General features: G+C 39.7%; 1 protein-coding gene across 1 annotated transcript in view; it reads left to right on the forward strand.

Annotated features, from left to right (window-relative positions):
• Positions 1–1,436: 1,436 nt before the first annotated feature.
• fignl2 (fidgetin like 2) overlaps positions 1,437–27,231 on the forward strand; it is a 33,421-nt gene continuing 7,626 nt past the window's right edge. The window contains exons 1-2 of the mRNA XM_057857937.1: positions 1,437–1,557; positions 2,679–2,819. Coding sequence (XP_057713920.1) covers positions 2,795–2,819 — 25 coding nt within the window. The 5' untranslated portion in view covers positions 1,437–1,557; positions 2,679–2,794. The remainder of the gene's footprint in view (positions 1,558–2,678; positions 2,820–27,231) is intronic.

Below are 27,231 nucleotides of genomic sequence, written 5' to 3' on the forward strand. Positions count from 1 at the left end.
CTGTTACCGTTTCTGTTGTATATATATATATACATAAAAAACAACTTTAGTAAGGGGGAAGTGTAAATAAATTATAGAATTAAGATTTGTTATTAATGAAAAAATTAAAAGTGTTCATTGGCTGTCATTGAGTAGCATTTGCGATCGCTACTCAAAGCTAACTAAATTACCACCCAAGAACGGTCAGAGACGTAGGACAACCAGAGGATATATAAGACAGACAGGGCTGATGGTAAAGGATAGCTTGTTGAAACAGGAGAATGTCATTGTCAGTCGCGTCGATAAAAAAGCTAAGGCTATGCTTAGGTCGGCTCGTTTTTTTCGTCTTTTTCAGCCTTCGACACTCAAGCCATCTCTTTAAGTGAACATTTATATGTTCTTCCACATCTTTGCCAGTGAATTTGGCACCAGGCACATCATTTTCGGAGAGAATTGGTAGGTTTAGCTCTGTAAACATCTCCTTCGTACACGATTTCCATTCATTTCCTATTAGGGACGAACGGTGGCTTGTCCCTACTTAGCAACTGTAGTTAATGTCATGAATATTAACGAGCGTAAGTGACGTGTTGCTTGCGGTACGCTATTATTGACATCCAATGGTAAGTTTTAATAACTTTATCCTGAAAACATAGCCAACACTATTGATTGCATGGGTCATAGATGATTTTCATGTGTGCATATGTAGTTTTTTATTGGCATGCTAAGTTGGCCTAATTGACTCACGCAAGCTTAGCCACTCCGGAGCCCTGAAATTAACAAATAACTAACAAACTACACAGAATTTGTTGAAATCCACTCCACTGACTAATTAAACCCTCGCTAACTTGAAGATTAAGCCTGATGTAAAAAAAAAAAAAATCTTAACTTCCCCTTGCCCTTTAAGTTGTTTGAGTTACAATATTAACCTGTCATGACTCATTGCATTTAGTTTCTTCAAACCATTTGAATGGAACCAACACATTGGGTTATGCTGTTGCATCCATTGGTCTAAAGCTTGAATATTCTTCTTCTGATAAGTGGCATGGGCTCCAACATGCCCAAAAATGCAACAGTATTTACTTGCATGGGTGTCATCATGAAAAAGAAAACTTTATATAAAATTTTGTGGTCTTCAAAACATCCATCTGCCCTCCTCTGTGCCTGTCTTTCTCTCTCCTGGTCACTCTTTCTCTCTCTCTCTCTCTCTCTCTCTCTCTCTCTCTCTCTCTCTCTCTCTCTCTCTCTCTCTCTCGCTCTCTCTCTCTCTCTTTCTTGCTCTCTGGGAGAGAGGGGGCGGGGGGATTGGAAATCCATGGGGGAGGGGAGCGTTCATTCTCTTGTCACTGGTCAGCACTGGAGAGAAGAGAGAGCGAGAGAGAGAGAGAGAGAGAGAGAGAGAGAGAGAGAAAGAGAGAGAGGGGGTGTGTGGAGTGAGTGAAGAGTTCTGTCCCATATGTGGGAAAAAAAGCAAAGCAGTGCACACATACACACTGTGGCCTGGTCCAGTCTACTCTGGGGATTAACCAAGCACTGCTTTCAGATGTTCAGATGGGATGGAGGACGTACAGGCATGAATAGGTAAAAATGCATGTTTTCTCTCACTTTCTCTTGTATGACGTGCTCTCATGACTTCAAAAGTCACACTGACTGGCTGACGAAGGAAGGAAGGAAGGAAGGAAGGAAGGAAGGAAGGAAGGAAGGAAGGAAGGAAGGAAGGAAGGAAGGAAGGAAGGAAGGAAGGAAGACGACAACATTTCCACGACTGCCTTCAAACTTCTCATGTGTGCAGCGCAATGCCACTGTGTTTCCTTTGAAGTGGAAGCTGTACTTTGTTATTGTGGGCCGAGTGGTAAACGTTGGACTGTCATAGTCCCTGTGCTTATTGCATCATTTCTCTTGCATGTTCATGACTCTTGGGTATCCCTGGAAAATTAACTTAATGCATCAATTATTTGTATGTATTTGTAGGCTGACCATATGTAAGCGTAACAAATGGTTCATAGTGGAATGAGTTACAGTACATAATCTCATCTAGAAAGACAAGATAAAAGACTAAGAAATAATAAGGAATGCAGTTTTGGAATATACTTCCAGGTAAACTGATTATAAAAACAAAATAGTAAGGCCGTCAACAGTTTACTATTGTGGAATCTATTCATTGGGTAGACTTGAGTAGACTAGCATCCAAGTGTTTCAAATCAAGGTTAAACTATTGAAAAAGCAGGATTTGTGCAGAATAAATCGGTGCATTAGTAAAATAGAATATTCACAAACTAGATTTTGATTCAGTGAAGAAACATTCACACAAGCACCCATTTCTTCAGTTGATGAATTAGTTAACTTTTAGATCCTAAAAGTTCAGCGATTTCCATTTCAGCAAAGGCCAAATTGTTTGGTCTGCAAAGAATGCAGTCTTTATTGGCCCAGTGCGCAGAGCAGTGGTATGCACGAGTCTTTTTTTGTGCGGCAGATTTTAGAAAGCCTTCTTTTCAGGGTGTGCGCAGCTTCACAATCAGCTTAATGCTTGACAATAATGATCCCCCTTGTATGTGTGCCTGTTTGTGCTTTGTTTTTACTCTACCAACAAGGCTGTGGGTTGCTCCGTAACGTCTATTGCACAGAATATAGCGTTTTCCTGTCTTTGTTTGGGTGTTAATCGTCACGTGGGTTCAAGTCTTGTCAACTTTCTTTCCTTGCAGGGCTGCCGCGTCATCTGTGCAAATGCATGCCAGTGATGGACTACAGCCCCACAGACGCTAACCGTCGCCGGTGTTCACACAACCGCATTCCTTTTCACTAAGACCAGCTCCACAGAATGCTGAGTCCCATTGTCCCCTATAGTGAGTACTTTGCACCTTTTATATCTCCCTCCCACTTTTGCATGCGTGTCATAACAAACAAGCAGACAAGTCAGGCTATCGTTGGACTTTGCCTCAATCAATGAGTCAAAAACCCCAGCTCAACAACATCAAAAGGAAGCTGGCGTGGAAGCTCTATTGCGTAGCTTGTGATTATATGCAAAAAAAACACATACAGGTCTGGACATCTCAATTCTCACAAGGAGGAGATGACTGATTTTCAGCTCATTTTGCATCTCTTGCTCTGATTTCTCTTGTCAGTGCTGACCTAATAACTGACAGGTCCGTTTTTGGCCTCACCCCCAACCTCCTCAATTACCCCCCCCGGCCCCCATCCCACCCGCACCCCCACCGGGCTTCATTTGAGTCGAAAACAGCATTGTTTGGCCGCCAGCGTGGTGCTGCCTCAGTCTCCGCAGCTCCTCTTCTCTTTTAGCTATCTTCAAAGAAGCTTCAGCTACATGACAGCTAAGAGAATAGGGAGAGACCAACATACTGTATGTTTTCTTTCAAACGTATTCCCAAATAATGTCACAAGAATTCTCTGCATAAAAAGTCCTTCATAAGAAAGTGGGCGTGCAATGGCAAACAAATTTAAACTTTTTTTTTGTTAAGATTAGCAAAAACATGCATTAGCGTAAGGATGTGGATTTGTGCTTGTGCTGCTTACCGTCAAGACGCATTTTACTGGTTGCTCCATTAGCTCCCTGCAGCTTCATAGACCATATTGACCCAAGTAAACATCAAGTCAAAGAATGTCACAAACTGCAGGCGGAATTGTTGGCTGTGAATTAAGTCTCCATTCTTGTGAACCTTATATTATTCTTGCTAGTTTTGTGTCTTGATTGCGTTGCTGTTGTTTAATCGCTTCCTTGTATGCTGTGTGTTAAGCAATTGTGCCCACTACTTAAGGTGGTACCCTTGCAAGCAAATCCTGATTCATTGAGTCATCATGCAGTACTGTCTTGCAAACCTCAATTGTCCCAACCACTTCTCCGGCCATCTGATTTTCGCAGCACCAATTAGGACAGTGGTTCATAACCTGGGTTTGATCTAACCCCAGGGGTTCGATGAGTGAGTCTAAGGGGTTCGGTGAAGACAAAGAAATGCACAACCCTATTTTTGTATGCTGATTAAAGAGCATACGACAGGAGAAAAAATGTCTTAAATAGCATTATTATGTGAATTAGAATCATATTTTGAGACGATTCAACTATACACAACAATTTAGCAAAGCGCAGATGACGAGAAATTAGTTTTTTAATCTGCCGGTTAGCCACGCCTACCATTATAGGGCTCTAGCGTCCCCAACAGGTGGATGACGTCAGCGGGAGACTGGGCTCATCGGTTTTACTATTCAGCCCATTGAGGGGGAATTATTCAGAACAAGGAAAACGCGACGAAGAGAGCCGCAAAATGTCATTATTTCAGTCTCTCTTCTCCAATATTTTTACGGGATATTCTTTTTATCCAAGTATTTTTTTCCCAGTAGCTAAATAAATGGCTTGAGAAGGACCAGTCAGCCCGTCAAGGGGGAACTATTCACAACGAGGAAAACGCGACAAAGAGAGCCGCAAAATGTCATTGTTTCTGTCTCTTTACTTCAATATTTTTACAGGATATTCTTTTTATCCAAGTATTTTCCCCAATTGCTAAATAAATGGCATGGTCATGACAAATAACAGTCTTGTGCTAAATGGAATATGAAATAATAAAAATGCACTTATTCAGGACGACATGGCAAAATTACTCCATAGTGGTCAAAACTGTCGACTTCACCTTTACTATCGCACCTCCCGAACGATATTTTATGACACCTGAATTGGACATATGTCATTTCCCTTCCCCGGCTTCGGAGAATGTAAACAAACCAAGAGGCGTGACAGCTAGCCGACATGCTAACCCGAACCGAGTGATGTTTCAAAGTCTTCGAAGCGCAAAATCACACATAACTAGCCTGGATTATTTGACACGACGACTGGGTTGTCGATTGTCTTCGTGGATCGGCAAACCGCCCGGCGGAGAGCAATTTACAGCTCATTCCCCGGAGGAGGGTGGCTGCAGTTGTTGTGCAGCTAACGTGCAGCTAATGTGCATTGGGAGAGCTTTTTACATGCCTATCAATGATCAAACGTAAGTAGTCCTTTATTTAAAGAAAGTTTGTAGTGTTTACTTTGTAATCGCTGTATTCGTATTTGACATAATACAAAACAAGATGTTTACTCACTTCCTCGTAAGTCCAATGGTCCCACAGTAGTAGAGCTTGTTTTGGCCAATATCCACGATGAATGGGAACCTTTTGAAACTCCAAAAAGGCGCACACGCCTGTCCCTCATACAGTAAGATTTTTCTGCAGCCGTTTGGCTGGCGTGATGCGAAAAATAAACGTAATAATCCGCAAAATCAGCTGAATCATTAGTCCTCATACACAACAGAATGGCCGCATAGTGAAGAGGACGCCTTCATCCGTACAGGTCACAGCGCCCTCCTCCTCAATGCAAGACCTAAGCCGGAAGTCACTCATTTTCATGGCGCGGGATTAAAAAAAACTAAATAAATATAGCGATCGCTTCCACACACAACCAAGCGGTCCATATCATTCAGGAGCATAAAATACTATGATAAACATGCTTTTTCATGTCACATGCACTTTAAATCTAGGCAAAGTGGCTTTTTAGACCAGATTTTGAACTGGTTAGATCCCAATTTACAGACTTAATACTTTTTTTTTAACTTCTAGTCCTCGATCGGATGGAAGGAGGAACTGGTTTGCTCAGTGGAAGGTTGACTCACAATTGGTATAAGGGAAAACAACAGACCAATGGGCAGCACGGCCTCAAATTTTGACCTGTTTATAAAACATGCTGTCAAGATCAGAATAACTTTGAATGGGTATTTGCAAAATGCATTAGCTTGGTATAGCTTAGATATAGTGGTTTTGAATTTGAAAAAAATTGCTTTATCATCTAATTCCGAAGGGTTCGGTGAATCCACATGTTAAACTTGTGGGGTTCGGTACCTTTAGCAAGGTTAAGAACTAGGGTTGTTCTGATCATGTATTTTTGCTCCCGATCCGATCCCGATCGTTTTAGTTTGAGTATCTGCCGATCCCAATATTTCACCATCCGATTGCTTTTTTTTTGCTCCCGATTCAATTCCAATCATTCCCGATAATTTTTCCCGATCATATACATTTTGGCAATGCATTAAGAAAAAAATGAATAAAACTCGGACTAATATATACATTCAACATACAGTACATAAGTACTGTATTTGTTTATTATGACAATAAATTCTCAAGATGGCATTTACATTATTAACATCCTTTCTGTGAGAGGGATCCACGGATAGAAAGACTTGTAATTCTTAAAGGATAAATGTGACTTTTATATAGTGACTAAATATTGCCATCTAGTGTATTTGTTGAGCTTTCAGTAAGTGATACTGTAGCCATCTAACTTCTGCCCAAATGCATGATGGGAAGTGCAACCATGACTGTGTGTCGTGGTACCAATTGATATATCTTCTCTGCGTTGGGAAATAACATAGGGTGTTAAGGAAAAGATCAACTACTACCTTTCTTCCCCACATTGCTTCCCACGATTATTTTAATTGTTTGGAGAGGGATTGTAAGGCTTTAGCCATTTAAAAAAAGGCTCTAAAGGCTGCCAAAATTCACTCTACTCATTTAACGCTGCCTTTTAGCTCTATATATTGTATGGGTAAAGCGGTGTCATTATAGATTGAGCGCGACAATTCGTGAGTGGGTCGCGCAGCGCTTGCGTCAACTATTGTAACGTGATAAATGTAAAAAATATTAATTCTCGCCGTTAACGCGATAAATTTGATAACCCCACCTTAAGCTTAAACTAAAGACTCTGGAAGAGTGTAACACATTATGTCTGTAATGTTAAATACAATTACAAAACAATTTAATTAAAAAATATATATATATTAAAAAAAGGCATGTCCGATATGTTTTTGCCGATTCCGATACTTTGAAAATGACGTGATCGGACCCGATCCCGATCGATCGGGATATCTCTATTAAGAACCACTGAATTAGGAGAAAGGGACGGGGGCTGCAGACGTGACCAGAAAGCAACTATATGCTTGAATACAATGTCGGAGTGCAAAGTGATTCTCAATAAAGGATGAGGAAAGAATGCCACGAAAAGCTTTTGTGACAGAAACAATGTTTTTGCTTTTCCACGAACCAATACATCCTACCGTGGTTTAATGTGGATTGGTTGGTCGCCTTCTGATGGCAAGCCAATCAGTGGAAAGTGGCGGGAGCAGCAGATGTGACCAGGAGGCGACTATCTGCTTAAGTTCTATGACTGAATACACAGCGTTTTTTTTTTTTATTAGGTCAATTTCCCATATTTTGTCTGAAATACACTTAAATTCCTCATTGAAAGAGAAGCAAAGAACATCACTAAAAGCTGGATGGGAAACGTTGTTTTCACGTGTGTGACGAGACGAGGCAATCTCCAGTCAGCAGCTGTATATTTTTGAAGGTTCCTCCCATGAAACAGGTCTCCATTACATCTTTCCCTGTTTGATATGTGGAATATAGTATTTGTAGCGGATATAGAGAACAATTAATCTGGCATGCCAGGTTAGTAGGGTGGGAATCGCAGAGCGACGGCATGTGTGTGTCGGAACGCGCACGGCGGTGTTAGATAGTCGTCGTATTGACTCGCACAGTGGTGACACGCAAACACACCCCTGCGCTTGCTGGCTTTGAGACAGAAAGACTGCACTTGTGATTTTGCCTGCACATATCAGACTGTGAGGGACTTGTGAAGGGTCTCACCTCAACGATGGAATCCTCGTTTCTTGACGCTATATATACCTTGAACTCAAGGAAGTTTTTTTTTTTTTTTTTTTTTGCTCCAGCACTAGCATTGACTCAGTTGTTATTCTATGTCCGATAGTAGTCTCATTGGTCTGCGGCCACCGGATTTCAAACTGCAGAGCAGGCCTCAGCCGGACCTGAGAGGAAACCTGAGAGAGATTCCAGGGGCCATGGATACTCCTGGAGGGATTTGGTGCAAAGAATCTGTAATCTGTACTTCAAACAAACTCTTAAATCAGTCCCAGGCCACCAACCTGTGAGTGCCCTGACTCTTGTTGCGCTGGGCCCCTGCTGGTGTGCCAATACCTTTTCTTAAAAGAGTGCGCACATGACAAAGCAAGTAGCTGCGCAGCCCTGGCAGTTTTTATATCCCTCCACTGTCTCATCCTACCTTCTCCTTCGCTCAGTTGTTTTATGTTTGCTGCGAGTGTTTTTTTTTTCTGAATGAAGTGGCTCGCATTGAAGAAAAAAAGCTGTGGATCTCATGTTGGAGGGTCGTGCTGGCGCCCATCACCATTGTGGGGCCAAGTGGCATGAGTGGTTTTGTGGCGGGGACCGCGAGGCCCTTGAGTAAACACATTAGTATAGGGTGTGAATGGGCTCTAATTAGCCCCTAGTCTGTTTGTGTGTGTGCATGTGATTATGTCCGCGCGCCCACAAAATGGGAAGTTAGCTACCCTGCGAGTCCAGCAGGACTCTGCTACTGCTCTCTAAGGCTTCATCAGCTCATTAAGGAGACCCCTACTCCTGTTAAGGGCCCAATTAAGAAGGCTCATTTGGATAGCAACACTTCACTGAATTCCTGAGGCAGCAGTTTGCACAGCGTTCATGCCGAAACAGCTATTAAGACTACACTTGAAATATAACGCCCTTGGATCGTTTTGCTATCAGGTGTTTGCTTTGCAGCAGTCGTAAAGCGTCCCACGTTTTGTTAGCTTTTAAAAGGGGATCATATAGGAACCTAACATGTTCACTGTGAAGGAGAAACGGGGATATAGAGAGGAGATTTGGCGAGCGGGACAGATGGAAGGAGTGATTGGTCATCACGGAGCCTGAGGACAGCTGCTCTTTGATATATTAGTGGACACAATGACCCAAAGCCTGCCTGCAGTCACACAAATAAGGACCCTGTTTTTCTTGATGGGGAGGGGGCAGCGGACAGGCTCCTGCCATTTGTGGCCGTGTTTTAGCAGGCATGGGGGATGGGGGAGGCAGGCTTTCTCGTTTGGAGAGTGCGCTAAAAGGGCCTGTAAATTGAGTAAGCTTGCAGATGGGAATTTGCTTTTTCTTGCTGCACCGGCATTAGCAATTCTGAGCAGGTTTGTCAATTAATCAATGTTAAGCAAATGCCATCAAGTAGTTTGGATGCAGCACCACTCCAAATGCTCTGCACAGCAAGAAAAACTTTTCACTGGAAAGACTAAACTTTGATCCCTAAAACCCTTACTTTTGACCCCCAGATAGCCAGAACAGAAAGCATTGAATTTCTAAGAGAGCCGTCTTGGAAGCTATACAATAACATAGTTATTATTTTGTACTTTAAAGTAATTTTGGTTATTATCAAGAACACCACAGAAAATGAATAGATATCAGCTCTTAAATTTAACTTTCGCGCTACTATCATTATCTTAATTTTTGCCCAAAAAAAGGCAAGTCAAATTGGTGATATATGCTTTAAATAGTATAGTGTATATGGCGGAAAACACACACAAGACTGAAAAAGAAGTTTCTGCTCTTGCAGTCCTCTTTATAAGAAACTGCTGTATTTTAAGACAAAACAACTGTTGTGTTTGATAGAACAATATGTCTATATGCTGCCATAGCAGATTCATGGCGTATTAAGCCCCCGAACTATTTTTAAATTTGTCCGTTTTACCATGAAAACCCCCGTTTACAGACGTTGCGCAACCGTTTTTTTTTTTTTCAACCCAGCCTTAAAACTAAGGTAATTAATAGAGATGTCCCAATCGATCGGGTCCGATCATGTCATTTTTAAAGTATCGGAATCAGCAAAAAAATATCGGACATGCCTTTTTTTAATTAAATCGTTTTCTAATTGTATTTAACGTTACAGACATAATATGTTACACTCATCCAGAGTCTTTAGTTTAGGCTTAAGGTAGGGTTATCAAATTTATCCCATTAACATTAACGGCGGTAATTAATTTTTTAAAAAATTTATCACGTTAAAATATTTAACACAACGCATGCGTGCCCGACACACTCACGCATTGTCGCGGTCAATCTGTAATGCCGCCGTTTTACATATATGTAGAGCTAAAAGGCAGCCTAAAATGAGTAGAGTGAATTTTGGCAGCCTTTGGAGCCTTTTTTTAATTGGCTAAAGCCTCACAATCCCTCTCCCTACAAATAGAAATATAGTGGGAAGCAATGTGGGGAAGAAAGGTAGTAGTTGATCTTTTTCTTAACACCCTGTTATTTCCCAACGCAGAGAAGATATATCAATTGATGCCACTACGCACAGTCATGGTTGCGCTTCCCATCATGCATTTGGGCAGAACAGTTAAATGGCTACAGTATCATTTACTGAAAGCTCAACAAATACACTAGATGGCAATATTTAGTCACAATATACAAAGTCACATTTATCCTTTAATAATTACAAGTCTTTCTATCCGTGGATCCGTCTCACAGAAAGAATGTTAATAATGTAAATGCCATCTTGAGGATTTATTGTCATAATAAACAAATACAGTACTTATGTACTCTATGTTGAATGTATATATTCGTCCGAGTTTTATTCATTTTTTTCTTAATTCTCTGCCAAAATATATATGATCGGGAAAAATTATCGGGAATGATTGGAATTGAATCGGGAGCAAAAAAAAGCAATCGGATCGGGAAATATCAAACTATCAAACTATCAACTATATCAAACTAAAACGATCGGGATCGGATCAGGGGCAAAAAAACATGATCGGAACAACCCTAGTAATTAATTATATTTATTATTCAAAATGTCTGTCGTTTTTAGCTTAGAATCATTAATTGTCTCATATTTCGTTTAAAAAAAAAACGACTTAAAAAAATTATTCACTCACATATTTTAAACAAATTATGTCACAATGAAAAAATGGGGTCTGTAAAAAAGTCACGGATATCTACCTCATAACTATCGCTTAATTGAATTTTTTTTGTTACTGTCGCATTTTCTCCGATATGTTAGATGATAAATAAAAGGGTAAATATATGAAAAAGGAAATCTCGACCACTCCTTGATGTCTGCGATTTCTGCATCGCGATCCTTGTTATATTACCATGTTTCACCAATAAAATCCCCCCAAAATCCAGCTGTGGCCATTCACAGCTGTGTCTTGACAATCAGTGATACATACTACATGGAGTTTTTGGATCGAAACAAGATAAGTACGCGATAATATCTCATTAAAGTCATGGCGTCTGTAATTCTGCTCTCGCGTGCTCTCATCTCCAGGTAGGGTTTTGCTGTTTAATTTTTTTTTTTTAAATGCCCTCCTCTTCAAAATTTTCCTTCCCCCAAAAAATTTAAGTTTTAAGCTTTCCAATGATGTATCACACATGCATATCGGACAATTTTAAAAGTTGGCTAAATTGGGGGTCTCAGAGCGGAACTTCAAGTCACCTGAGTGTTTTCCGCCATATACAGTTGTGTTCATTTCATTTTCATCATTCATTTTGAATGTTAACATATGTTGCAACCAAGGACACAAAACCGTCCAGACCATGAAAAACGAATAGTAGCTATTTTGCATAAAGATGGAAATGACCCTCAACATAACACATTCAAAAAGAACTAAAAGGAAGTAAAACTAATTAAACTATTCAAAATAAATTCAGAATCATGCACCCCAATTTCAGTTTAGTGTTTTCAGAAGGCTGACATTTATTTTTTATCTTATTCATAAACAGATCAAATGAACCTTTGTAAAATCGAAGAAGATTGTGTGAATGTGAGCGGAAATGTTTGTGTCTTTCTGCCCTGCGATTGGATGGCAACTACGTAGTTGTGTTGGGATTTTGATGATACTCTTACATTGTGCAATTGTGTTAAAAACGTTTTTTTTCCTACAAAATAAATGAACCCAAACCTTTCCTGAACATGTAAATGTTTCATCCAAACATAACTGGGCACTGAGTCGCAGGTGTGAAAACTCCTGCACTCTCGTGTTGTGAGTGCTTCTTGAGACCTTGACAGAGTGAGCAGATGTGCCTGTGGGAGTGTGTGGTCGAGTGCAACTCTCTGTGCCGTGGCGTTTCTTTTGATTGATGGTGGCCCTGTGACTAACGCACGCATTTATCATAATATCATAATACACTGGTCAATTATTCACAGCTGATTAGTTTTCCCCACAATATCTTCCAATTAAAGGACTGACCTTGGATTTCTGATAAATCTTTTTGGTAACATGTCCCAATTAATTTAACACACATGGTCCGTGCGCCTTACAAGCAGACAATGTGTAGTAGCAATTTATTTTGTGTGCAAATAAAACTAATAAAATGTGTTTTCCATAGTAAAGTGCGCAAACGCCCAGAGACAATTTCCCAGCATCTCCACCTGCCATGCGGTGAAATGCAGCCGGCCTCTAAGATTGGTCGTTTTATGACAGGCCACGTAGCGAGCGGAGGCAGGAGGGCCCGAGCCCACTGAGAATGTCCTCTTCGATATTAGTGTCATAAATCACCATGAAGTTGTGAACAGATGACTTGAGAGGCCTCCTGACGGGACAACAAATCAAGATAACTAACTCTGATATGGAACAGATTCTCAAGCCCGTTTGCCTCTCACTGTTGCGCACAAACTTTAGTTCTTTATTTGATGTTGCAGATGTCTCAAGAAACATATAGCACCATTTGCGTATACTATATATATATATATATATATATATATATATATATATACCTAGCTGGTTCAGGTTATCCATCGCCCAAATGTCTGATGCTGTTCCGTGGCCTCCTTTAACCTTCACCGCCTGTCGTTCGCCCTCATAACAGCTGTTTGTGAGATTTTGGACATTTTAAGAATGCACCTTCTGACAATGTCAACATTGCAATCAACTTGGTGAGTCATTACCTTCAACAAGAAGAGTGATGATGGATAGAACTTTTGACAGTAAATCAGACAAGTCATGCTGAACTGCTTTTGTACTTGGCAATTTAGTATTAGTGTATATACTGTATATATATGGCAAAAAACACTCAGGTGACTTGAAGTTCTGCTCTGAGACCCCCCAATTTACCGAACTTTCAAAACTGTCCGATATGCATGAGTGATACATCATTGGAAAGCTTAAAATCTCAATTTTCTGGGGGAAGAAAAATTTTGAACAGGAGGGCATTTTTTTTTTTTTTTTTTTATGTTTTTAAACAGCAAAACCCTATCTGGAGGTGATAGCACGCGAGAGCAGAATTACAGACGCCATGACTTTAACGAGATATTATCGTGTACTTACCTTGTTTCGATCCAAGAACTCCATGTAGCATGTATCACTGAGTGTCAAGATAGAGCTGTGAATGGCCACAGCTGGATTTTGGGGGGATTTTACGGGTGAAACATGGTAATATAACAAGGGTCGCGATGCAGAAATCGCAGACATCAAGGAGTGGTCGAGATGTTCTTTTCCATATATTTACCCTTTTAAACGTTTTTTTTCTTTATTTGTTTGGATCGATTATTTATCATCTAACATATCGGAGAAAATGCGACAGTAACAAAAAAAAAAAAAATACAATTAAGCAATAGTTATGAGGTAGATATCTGTGACTTTTTTACAGACGCCATTTTTTTCCTTGTGACATAATTTGTTTAAAAGTTTAAAATATGTGAGTGAATAATTTTTTTAAGTCTTTTTTTTTTTAAACGAAATATGAGACATCAATTAATGATTCTAAGCTAAAAACGACAAATATTTTGAATAATATATATAATTAATTTCCTTCGTTTTATGGCTGGGTTGCAACAAAAACAGTTGTGCAACGTCTGTAAACGGGGTTTCCAGGGTAAAACGGGCAAATTAAAAATAGTTCGGGGGCTTAATGCGCCATGAATCTGCTATGGCAGCATATAGACATATTGTTCTATCAAACACAACAGTTCTTTGGCTTAAAATACAGCAGTTTCTTTTAAAGAGGAGTGCAAGAGCAGAAACTGCTTTTTCAGTCTTGTATGTGTTTTCTGCCAAATATATACGTATATGCTATATATACATATATACAGTATATATATATAAATTTTAAAAGGTCATTTAAGGTTTATGTTCACACCAAAGGTCAATTCTTTCAATTGATTTTTTCTTGCCCATATGCGACACTTATCCAACATTTTCATGCAGTATAAACTGGGTTTGCATATTCTTCCCATTCTAGAAAATAAATTACAACACACTCAACCTTAATGAGGACAAACACTATAGATAATGAGTAGAAAGTGAATAAAATATGTCTCCATTTCTAAAATTTTGCTGGCAGTAGCTCATTTGTAAGGACTTTGGAGCATGAAGGCCACAGTTCAAGTCCCTATTTAATTAATGTGAAGATTGATTTTGTTTTCCTTTTTTAATAGTTTTTTTGTTTGTGTGTTTTATACAACATGGGGGTTAAGTTCAACTTTTTAGCTGAGCAGCATTTTTGCATTACAAAATAATCAGTCATTTAGAAGCAGCAACATCAGCTACAGCTTCTGTGTGTGTGTATGTGTGTGATGGACTGGAGATGTTGGCCACTTGCTATTGATAGTAGGTGGAAAAGGGATGGGGGGGGGGGGGGGTCTGGGTGATGCTTAAATGTGAATGGAGTCCCTGATTGGATTGATCCACAGCCCTCTTGCTTATAATTAGAGCAGTTTAATAGCGCACTTTCCCAGAGGGCTTGCGGCATCCATGTCTGCTTTGCTCCTTGGGGCAGGAAAAACAAAAGTGCTATGAGAGGTGGACGGAGATGAGAGCCTCTTGGGAGCAGTGAAACAGCACCAAAGCCCTGTCTTGCTGGGCTTCCTGCCAAGATAATGTTTCACCTCAATCGGCAATACTTTGGTATTGGAAAATGTGAGTACTGATAGTAACAACTACTTGGGTTTCTTCCACGACAGCAAAAGCCGTCAATCAGTATGTTTAAAAGCACTTAACAAACAGGAAAAGGGAAAAAAAAATACAATAAAAATTTGAAACCAGGCTTATGACATTATTTAACTTTTTAAAAGGTCACATAACACACCTAGACTATTGGAAAGAGAAGGTAAATTCCTCTGGCATGCACCATTGAAGAAAGAGTATACGAACATTGGATTTGAGCACACATATGGGAATAATATATGATTTAAAAGACAAGAAGAGGAGGCTGGACAGATGACAGGTTTGCAAAACCAAATGAATTAGCAGTTAGCGGACCCATGTTATTTCTCTTGTCCTCAGCAAGAGGACACAATATTCAACAACATCAAAAACCTGTGTAATTGTTGAAAATTAAGAAAAGATTTATATTAAATCGAAGTTAAGGCTTATGAATAGAGTATATAAAATAAAGTATGTTTTCAATATAAAGTAAATTTTCTATCAAGACCAATCAAAGCCGTGCCAGCCCCTCAGTTTCTATCAACTCTGCTAGATTTTTTTATAAACTTCATTAAATCAATAACAACAAGTTCAGCTATAGCTCTAAGCGCCCCTCTCCATGCTCCTGGCCTTAGTGATTGCAACAAAACTACTGTACACATTATGCTTTATGTTTTTTGATGAACAATATCGATTTTCCCATGGTCACAGCTGGATCATGTAAACTCCGTGTCTTTGTTATGATATTTCTTATAACCCATAATGCTTTCAATGAAATTATTTTGGTTCAGATATTGAGAGACTTAGCAAGTGACAAAAAAAAAGTCTAGCTAGTGAGCTTTTCTTCTGTGGAGTGAAAAAAAAATCCCCATTTCGTCAACAACGTCATGTTTTAATATAATATAATATAATATAATATAATATAATATAATATAATATAATATAATATAATATAATATAATATAATATAATATAATATAATATAATATAATTAGGGCTGTCAAAATTATCACGTTAATGGGCGGTAATTAATTTTTTAATTAATCACGTTAAAATATTTGACGCAATAAACGTACATGCCCCGCTCAAACAGATTATAATGACAGCACAGTGTCATGTCAACTTGTTACTTGTGTTTTTTGGTGTTTTGTCGCCCTCTGCTGGCGCTTGGGTGCGACTGATTTTATGGGTTTCAGCACAATCAGCATTGTGTAATTATTGACATCAACAATGGCGAGCGACTAGTTTATTTTTTGATTGAAAATTTTACAAATTTTATTAAAACGAAAACATTAAGAGGGGTTTTAATATAAAATTTCTATAACTTGTACTAACATTTATCTTTTAGGAACTACAAGTCTTTCTATCTATGGATCACTTTAACAGAATGTTAATGTTAATGCCATCTTGTTGATTTATTGTTATAATAAACAAATACAGTACTTATGTACAGTATGTTGAATGTATATATCCGTATTGTCTTATCTTTCCATTCCAACAATAATTTACAGAAAAATATGGCATATTTTATAGATGGTTTGAATTGCGATTAATTATGATTAATTAATTTTTAAGCCGTGATTAACTCGATTAAAAATTTTAGACATTTGACAGCCCTAATATAATATAATATAATATAATATAATATAATATAATATAATATAATGTAATATAATATAATATAATATAATTGCACCTTTACAAGGTCAAATAGCGCAAATCGTTAACTACATGTAAAAATAATATAAATAATGTAGTGTAAATACTCCGAAACCAAATTGTTTTGTCAATTGTTCAAGAGTCAGTGATGATTTCATTTCTTACAAATGGGTCCGTTAAACTATAAGAAAGTGTTTCAAAGTGTCAAATTTTATATTTTGTTAGTCTATTATTAGATCTAGCAGTGGTTAAAAGAACATGCATAGTTGTGCTTCTTGTCACCTTAATTAAATAATAGTAAATATGAGTGTGAAGACGATCCACAACAAGTACATTAGTGCATCTCTTGAATCAAACTCTTACAGTAAATACTGTGTCTTAGATTTTATATATTTTGTTGTACTCATTGTTTTTTGTCAATGTCTAGGAATCTAGGAGCATTTGGTTATTGTTGCAAGTTGTTGTTTTTGGCTGCCTTTGAAATAGGGAATGAGTTATACTTAACATCTAATGACTCAACCTCTACCAGTTAGCAAGTCATGCTTCATTTTTGACAAATTTACAAGCTGAATCCGTCAAGTGAAGTGGAATATTCGTGCCATGTTTATTGTTGAGCACATGAAGTGAACAATTGTACATGATAATGCAAATTTAAGTAGAAGCTAAGGTAGAATCTCATGGCTGTTGGGTTTGACATGTTTCAATTTCTGGTAGCAGAAGGGGGAGGTGATGGATATAGTTCAACATCCTGACAGCCTGATGCATGAAACTGTTTGGCACTTCTGAGGATAGTGCCTAGAGAATCTGATGATCACATCCCTGAAGGAAGTGTCAGGAGTAGGGAAATGTCACGAGATGACTACACGAGTGAGGTGTGTGAGGAAAATGTCTGCTATTAAGCACTAATGCTACTTGTATTTTTTATGATCCATGTCTTGTTATTTATGGGTTGGTCTGATGGTGCTCATGCTTGGTCTATGAGCAGTTTTCAGCATAATGCTGATGTGGTCACCGATCCTTGTGGGGGAGAGGGTGGGGGGGTCACCAAATGGCTTTGGTAAATGGTAAATGGTGTTACACTTATATAGCGCTTTTCCACCTTTCAAGGCACTCAAAGCGCTTTACACTATCTCACCATCCACCTACTGGTGACGCAGCACCAGGAGCAACGTGGGGTTCAGTATCTTGCTCAAGGACACTTAGGCGTGTTCATCAGGGCGGAGAATTGAACCCACAATCTCTGGGTTTGGGGGACAACTACTCTACCACTGAGCCACACCACCCGCTTTGATATCTTATTGGAAAATCCACTTGTTTTGATAGTTTTGGTAATAAAACTTTAAAACTACAAATAGTGAAATAATTTATTTAGCACTTATAAACACTCTTTTTTACTGGCAGTTCACATGGCGAACCATCACTGAACTGTAGTGTATATCCAAGACATCTTGCAATTCTTTACCCCATTTATCATAAAACCATTTCAATTTTCTGTCAGCTTAAACATGCCATCACGCTAAACTAAATATTTTGTGTTATTTCACGCGGCGTTTCTTGACTGCTAAAAGTACAGTGGGGCAAATAAGTATTTAGTCAACCACTAATTGTGCAAGTTCTCCCACTTGAAAATATTGGAGAGGCCTGTAATTGTCAACATGGGTAAACCTCAACCATGAAAGACAGAATGTGGAAAAGAAAAACCAGAAAATCACATTGTTTGATTTTTAAATAATTTATTTGCAAATCATGGTGGAAAATAAGTATTTGGTCAATACCAAAAGTTCATCTCAGTACTTTGTTAAGCACCCTCTGCTGGCAATAACACAGGCCAAACGTTTTCTGTAACTCTTCACAAGCTTTTCACACACTGTTGCTGGTATTTTGACCCATTCCTCCATGCAGATCTCATCTAGAGCAGTGATATTTTGGGGCTGTCGTTGTTTTGGGATGGCGTGGCTCAGTGGTAGAGTAGTTGTCCCCCAATCCAGAGGTTGTGGATTCGATTCTCTGCCCTGATGAACTCGCCTAAGTGTCCTTGAGCAAGTTACTGAACCCCACATTGCTCCTGGTGCTGCGTCACCAGTAAAGGCGTGCGAAATTTCCGATTCTTTGATTATTCGCGATTCAGCCGTGGAAGATTCGAGAACCATTCACAAACATCCAAATTCCGATTATTGAATTATACCAGGTAAAACAGAAGTAAAACACAGTCAGCGCGGTCTTTGGGAAGCAATGAGGAACGGACTGAGAGTAAATATCATGTTCAACTCATGCCGCTAGATAAAAAAACAATCATACCTGACTGCGGCCAACAGCCGCTACAAACAACGTCCAGTTGCTAGTTGCTACAAACATGCGGCTACAGTAGATATCATATATATGTAGAACTAGATGCAAAATGGCAGCCGACGGCGGTGTTAAAACATGTATTATTGAACAGAGATGCGAAATGACAGACTTTCCGGCGTTAGTAAACAGCCGCCATCTTAAAGCAGTACTAAAGCAGTGACTTCTCTAGATGGCTCTGTTGTAGCGAACCTAATTAACTTTTTATCTAAAATACTCCTAAATCGGCAGAATCTTGTCTTGAATCGATCTTTAAATGATGAAATCGTTTTAAAACTTTGACAAAAGTAGACAGAGGGGAAATTATGGAATAACGGGAGCAATTTTAACAACTGTAACACTTGATTCACAACATTAAATTAATTGAATGTAGTTTAAAGCTGCTGATACAGAATAGGGACTGGAGTATTTTATTTACTGTTGTTTTTGTATATTTACTGTTATATGTTAACTTGATACTGAAATAGTAGTTTGGTTTAGCCTGAGATGATTTTTGAACAATTTTGGAACTAAGCTACAAACATTAAAAAAAAAAAAAAAAAAAAAAAAAAGGAGGGGGGTGCATCAATACTCTTTTTATAATCGAATCGGAGCCTCTGAATCGTAATCGAATCGTTAGGTGCCCAAAGATTCCCAGCTCTGGTCACCAGTAGGTAGATGGCGATGCCCTTGCTGATGAAAGGAGATTTTCACTCAAAATCTCTCGATACATGGCCCCGTTCATTCTTTCCTTTACACAGATCAGTCGTCCTGGTCCCTATGCAGAAAAACAGCTCCAAAGCATGATGTTTCCACCCCCATGCTTCACAGTGGGTATGGTGCAATTCAGTATTCTTTTTCCTCCAAACACGAAAACCTGTGTTTCTACCCAAAATGTGTTTTTTGTTTCATCTGACCATAACACATTCTCCCAGTCCTCTTCTGGATCATCCAAATGCTCTCTAGCGAACCGCAGACGGGCCTGGACGTGTACTTTCTTCAGCAGGGGGACACGTTTGGCAGTGCAGGATTTGAGTCCCTGGCGGCGCATTGTGTTACTGATAGTAGCCTTTGTTACTGTGGTCCCAGCTCTCTGTAGGTCATTCACTAGGTACCCCCGTGTGGTTCTGAGATTTTTGCTCACCGTTTTTGTTATCATTTTGACGCCGCGGGGTGAGGAGGGATTTGAAAGTCCGTGTTGCCCAACGACAGCCACAAAACATCACTGCTCTAGAGGAGATCTGCATGGAAGAATGGGCCAAAACACTAGCAACAGTGTGTGAAAAGCTTGTTAAGAGTTATAGAAAACGTTTGGCCTATCTTAACGCCAACAAAGGGTACATTACAAAGTATTGAGATTAACTTTTGGTATTGACCAAATACTTATTTTCCACCATGATTTGCAAATAAATTCTTTAAAAATCAAACAATGTGATTTTCTGTTTTTTTTTTCCCACATTCTGTCTCTCATGGTTGAGGTTTACCCATGTTGACAATTACAGGCCTCTCTAATATTTTCAAGTGGGAGAACTTGCACAATTAGTGGTTGACTAAATACTTATTTGCCCCACTGTATCTAACAAACCTTAAATATTTTCATATCTAGCTGATACAACATAAAATAGCAATTGTATTTCCAGCTCCAAAATTCTAATCCCTCGCTCTTGTCGCAGGTTTTGATATGTAGATGTGAATTATCCACGTGCTGAAAACATGACTTGCATGCATAATATCAATAATATGTACTACAACTAAACCAATGAAGAACAGTGCTTGTTCACAACAGCAGCGTTTTGACTTCAAGAATCACTGATGTGAACATAGACACCCTGCTATGAGTCTTACCACTTTCCACAGAAACTTTGTCAGCATGGTAGCATATTTCCATGCCCTCTCACACTTTTTCCAGTGCAACCTGTCCATGAATGCTGCAAGGCATTGAAGTGAAAACTGTGCATGTAAACTGGGACTTCACACAATGTGTGGGGAAAAAATGTAGAAATCAACTGTCAGTGACGCCATTCATGGTTGATGTAGATGTAGTCACTTTGATGAAGCCAAATTCACAAAACTATAAATGATCCTCACCCTCGCACTGGTCTAGTTTGAACTCCAGGCTCTCTACAAGACTGGTTTTGGCTGAAGTGATCTGTGCCACTGTCTTTTTCAAGCATGCCGACAAAAGGATGAAGCTCACGCTGCTCCCTCGATAAATCCCAGGCGCGCACAAAAGCACTCTGTGGACTGCTGTTGAATAGATTAATAAGATTTCCATAATTAGAAAGGTCTCTCACAATAGGATCCTTCAGCCTTTGTCTCAGGGCCAACGTGATTGTCCGAGCTGCGCGCGTCTGCTGCCACAATGCCCGCACAGACAGTAAGGCGGTCAGTAGAGGAACATCTGTCCCCCCTGGGACCGTGGAACACTCACACATGCAGTGGGAAGTTTTCATATGCACCCCCCCAACACCTTTTTTTGTTTGTTTTGTTTTTTAATCTATCTCCTTGCAGGGTGAGGTCACTGGTCAGCAGAAAAGGCTGCACGCTCAAATGTTTACTTACAGCCACTCACAAAATGTTCAGAAGTGCATCTGTGTCAATGAATAGAATTGTACAATTTCTTATTCATCTGACAGAATTGCACCATTGGGGATCAATGTGTCACAGCTGGTAAATGGCATAAAAACAGGTGTTTTTTTTAACATGAATATACATTTAATCTTAGAACACTAGGAGTGCATGTCAGTATTAACTTAATAAAGAGAGCAAAAACATGACATCATTACCGTATTTTGGGGATTATAAGTCGCACCTTAGTATAAGTCTCACTAGCCCAAAAATGTGCAATGAAGAGGGAAAAAAAACATACAAGTCGCACCGGAGTATAAATTGCATTTTTGGGTGAAATTTACTTGATAAATCCAACACATAGAACAGATATGTCATCTTGAATAGCAATTTAAAATGTAAATACAATAGAGAACAACATGCTGAATAAGTGTACGGTATGATACTGCTACATGGTGCAGGAACAACGAAATGCGAACATGGACGGTATGTTACGTAACATAGCTATTGAGAGTTATTCAGCTAACTATAGTATAAAGAACATGCTAACAAGTTTACCAAACCATCAGTGTCACTACAAAACACAAAAATAATATGTGAAATGATATGATAACGTGTTAATCATTTCACACATAAATTGCTCCAGATTATAATCACACCCCCAGCCAAACTATGAATAAAACAGCAATTTACAGTCCGAAAAATACGGTATGTTGTCACGTAAAAAAATACAAATACAAACAGTGACATTAATTTTATATCCCTTTTTCATAGGCGGAGTTTGACTTTGGGGCAGGGGGGGCACAACATGTTGATGACCCCGAAACGCAGTATCAGCAATAAAATTAACTTCCAAGAATAATTATAATAATAAGTTGAAAATAAGCGTTTTTTGGTTTCCCATCATTTTTGAGGGGAATTTTGAATCATGCTTCTTAGGACAGCTATACTTTTCAGATCACTGAATATGGTACGCCCGCCGGTGTTCTGTCAAATTTTTCACCCCATCAGAAAATGCAACATTGTGTTAAAAATGGCCGTGAATACAGCGGTTACAAAGTAAACACTACAAACTTTCTTTAAATAAAGGACTATTTACTCACATTTGATCATGGACGTAACATGTAGAAAAGTTCTCCTCAGACATATTCTGCCATGTCAGCTGCACACAACAACTGCACGCCGCTCGCTCACCGTTTACGCCTTCGCCGTGTAGTTATGCATTAATTTACGCCATATTCGTGTGGAACATGTATGTTTACGATGTTACTTGTTTATTTAGCACATGTGGATAACATTGAGAATCCAATTGAATGTAAAAGAGCGCTTATTCACCGCCACAACATCTTTGGGAGCCAATATTATAAGGGTGCAAAATTTGTTGTACAATTAGCGTCTTTAGTGGGGCAAATTGAAACTCCGCTCACCATTTTGGCGCTGCTCTCTGGCTTTTCATGGTCCACATTTTCAATCCTTGGTTCTTGCTCAGTAGTTGTTTTCGCTTTTGAAAACTTAGGTTTGAAAAAATTACGTCTATCCATCTTGCCTCTTCGTTCCTCAGTTGGTTCTGGCTCAGCAAAGCAAATGAGGTGCTAGTTGTGTTACTTTGTATTTGTGGGTTTCTTGAATAAGACAACTTACTGGAAGGGTTGACGTTTTTTACTGACAGATCTTTAGTTACAGAACAGAAGAGTGGCATCATCAACATTAACTATCCATTAGCGGGCTTTTTATCAGCTGTCTCGAGCTCGCTGCGAATCTCTGACTTCCGTGCGCTGTGACGAGCAGACATTACTAATCGAACATGCAGATACAATTTGCTCATATCGTTATAATAGTCACATGATCTGTTCGAAAAATAATTCCGACCCATTTTTTTTTTTTTTGTTCATTTCATTCATTTTTTTTGTTTGTTTCATTGCTTTACAACTTTTATAGACAATATTTTACCGGAAAATTCTTACTTTTAAAATCATATATAAGAAAGTCAATTATATGCAACGACACTTTTCGGCCACCGGTGGGGGCTGCCCCCCCCTTAAAAATCAGTTTATGCCCTTTTTGGTCAGTTTTATATAAAACTTTATATTGTAAGTTTTTTTCCTAATGAAATTAAACATCGGATAATCTGTGAATAGATTTCGTTTCTTTTTTTTTTGAATACACATTTTGTTTGAGTCCTGTGTATCTGCTAGGCCAATGTAGTTACAGTAAAAGTAATATAAGGAAGCATATATTTCATATTTGTATATTTTTTCAAGGCCAGCATTTCTTCACACGACATTCATAGGAATTTATCAGCCTTTTTGTACTCAATGTACAGGCAACCTTGTCAAAGGGACATTGCTTTCAGGGCTTGCTTTCAATGATTTTCAAAACGGAATGTCCAACATTGTATGTCTGTTCAAGTGAAATGCTTTCGCTAACCAGCAATTGTATATCACTTGTTGAAAGTAGAACATCTCACAATGCAGCCTGATTGAAATCTGACGACAAAATGTGCACATTGTCAAGGTTTCGAGGACTGCAAGTTTGGCTCCCTCATTGATTCCATCTACATAACAGTGCCGTCGTGTAGAGCTTTTAGATAGCTAACATTCTAAATGTGGCACCATGTGACGCACATAGCACAGATAATGTATAAAAAAGTACATTGGGCACATTAGGAAAATGATCATTCTCAATTTGAAGCTTCCTGGGATGCATGCGGGCAGCTGTCCAGCTCATTGGTCAGTGTCATTGGTCAGTGGGGAGTGGTGGAGATTCGCTATGAAAGAAGTCCATTCTGCAGTGGCACTACGCTGATTATGGAGTGGACAGCAGTTAGCCTGCCTCAATGAGTCCCCTAATGTCCGCTCCGGCCCGCTTTGAAAGGACGTAACGCCTGCTGTCAACTTTCCCCTCCTTCCTCCCTCCTTACTTCCATGCCTCCCTCTCTGCTGCAGGTTTTATGAGCTCCCCTGGGCTCTCATCCATCTCTGTCACACACAGGCCCCATTATTGGGGCTGCTCAGAAACTGGTCGGGCTGCAGATGGGAAGGGCCTGCAGGACATATATGCTTTCTGTAGCCCGGACAAAGAGCTGTGGTTCAGTCCATAAACATACACGGTCGTTGGGGTGTCTTGGGCCTGGTGAGTGTGAGAAGCGGTTCGGGTGAGTCTCGGCTGTGGCGGGTGTCAAAGCCGAAAGCTTAAGAGAAGTACTTGAACTACGAAGGCCAATGGGAATTTAAAGGGAATGGATTTGAATATGAAGGACGTGATAATCCCACAGCCATCTGGTCTGCTGGTCACATCTGACTGAATAAATAATGTGCGTAATCTGAGCACACACACACACCCACACACACAGAGGTTTTGAAAGAGAGTAAAGAAGGAGGAGGCCAAAGTTTAGCTGTGAGTAGAATATCAGGCTGCAGATAGAGATTTGATTTAGATGGCAATAAGAATCCTGGCTCCACACATACAGACAGCTATGAATAATGAATCATCGTGAAAAGCAGTAAGGCCAGTGATGGCGGCAGTATCTCTCTCAGTGTGTCTCTATCGCTCTCTCTCTCTCTCTCTCTCTCTCTCTCTCTCTCTCTCTCTCTCTCTGTCTCTCTCAGTTTCTCTCCCTCTTCACTTCAGGCTAATTCGTGACAGTTCAATAATGCCAAGTTATGTGTGGAATGTCAAGATAGTGCCTCAGCATGAGGTAGCACGAGTCTTCATGAAGTACTTGTTGGGATAACGTTTGCCATTGTAAGCAGTAAGCGTTTTTATGGAGAAAATAACCAAGATTTTGATGAAGATTTAATAATACTTAAAATATAAAAAATACTTTCCAATCAAGGCAATGTGCTTTAATAACCAGAACAGACATTCCCGTTTTCCAATGTTCCATGGGAGACTGTGTTGATGAGTTGCACATTATGCTGCGCTTCCAAACCCAACCCCCTATCTTTCATTTTCACTCTCTCTTCCCCACTGTCCACCAGCACCCATGCCCACCACCGTCCCTCCCCTCTGTCCAACTGGCCCAAGGGCCGGTGGAGCTCTGGTGTACGCTAGGTGGGTGTTAAATGGGATTTCTGGGTGGAGAGGGGAGGCATTCAGAGCGACATGCTCTGGAAGATAACAATAGGTCCTCTGGGAGACCTGTAGATTCTGGTAATATACCCCAAATAGTGAGATCTTATTGCTGCGACAACATATGCTGGGTAAACTGCATGGCAACCCTTGTAGCCTATGGATCATCTTTCACCCACTCACCAAAATAGTATATACCAGGCAGAGGTTGCGCTAGACTTTTTCGTTGTCTGTCATTTTGACTGACAGGGTCATAAAAATCCGGTCATAATCTATTTTTACCCGTCAATTAAATTTTTAAAATGATGATAATGACATTGTGGTGACCCTTTGTTTGGCATAATTCACCTTCCGTACTTGTGTGTCCATTTGGCCGAGCGCGTTACCTACCGGCTACGACAGTCACGTGACAAAGACACTTAAGAGCCGCGCGCGGTCCCCTCACTATCCACTCGCTCTCGCCATATTATTGGCCGAAGAGTCGAAATGCTCTCCCGTGAAATGCCCGTTTAAAAATGTTCCCGTTGTTGCTTCTTGCGTTCGCTTATAAGTGCCCATTTAAAAAGGAAAAGCGATGGATGATACTACACACACACACAGAGCGTATTATTAACAAATGTTAAAGTTGTATAATCATATAGCGAGAATAAGGAACGTCACTGACAAGCGCAGGCCCCCGCGAGTGGATAGTGAGGGGTCTAGGATAGTGCGCCTACAGCTAACAAGACTCTTAACATTGCATACCGCTTCATCATATTCAATAGTATTTAGTTTTATTCATTTTAAATTAATATTCTGTCCGAACAAGCTTAACAGAGAATCCACACCGTGCCATCACACATCAAGCAGATGAATATGTAACTTTTTCTCCGCAGTGACAAAAACAGCTAACTGTGGCCCCAGTAGTTAGGTAGCCTACCATATGTAGCATATGGAACAATGAAATTAACAGTTCACCTGCTGTGGCCTGAACGTAGTCTCACACTTTCCTCCTGGTGCGCATGGACTTGAATTGCGTTCCCGCTTGTGCAGTCCCTGTTTTTTCACCTCTTTTATCAACACCATTGTCGTTTTGGGGCTTTTTGAAGAAACTTCGGACACTCAGTTGCCTTGACATTTTTCAGAGTAAGGCCAACGACGTCATGCATCAAGAGAGACAATAGCTAATTAATAAGCTCACTCACCACCCTGTGGTCTGGGGTGTGAATTGCAACCGGTCAAAATGACGGATGGATTTCAGTTTTTTCCGTCACCGTTTTTAAAAATCGGTCAACGACGGAAAATATTCGGTTAACGCGACCCCTGATACCAGGGGTCCCCAACTTTTTTGCACCACGGACCGGTGTGATTTGGGTCTTTTTTTCACTGACCGGTGTTCTGTCAAATTTTTCAAACCTAATAAAATTTTGCACCCAAAGCTTTTGTGGCGGTGAAAAAAGCCCTCTTTTATATTTAGTTGGACTCTCAATGTTATCCAACGGTGCTAAAAAACTATTTACATCATAAACATACATGTGCAACACGAAAATGGCGTAAATTAATGCTTAACGAAACAGTGAAGTCGTTAAGTGAGAGAGCTGCGTGCAGTTGTTGTGTGCCGCTAACATGGCAAACGTAAGTTAATATTCCTTTCTTTAAAGAAAGTTTGTAGTGTGTACTTTGGAATCGCTGCATTCGCGGTCATTTTTAACATTACGCGCATGCCAAATTTGTCAGAACACTGGCAATGTGCGGCAGAAAAATACAACAAATATAAAATAACATTTGGTTTTAGCCCTGCCGTGTTAAGTGCAGGGAAAATACAACTCACCCGTTGAATCAGTGGTAGGCCTGAGCTTGTTTCGTTGCGACGAAATGGTCC

This window comes from Corythoichthys intestinalis, chromosome 2 (genome assembly GCF_030265065.1).
Source record: "Corythoichthys intestinalis isolate RoL2023-P3 chromosome 2, ASM3026506v1, whole genome shotgun sequence".
NCBI lineage: Eukaryota > Metazoa > Chordata > Actinopteri > Syngnathiformes > Syngnathidae > Corythoichthys > Corythoichthys intestinalis.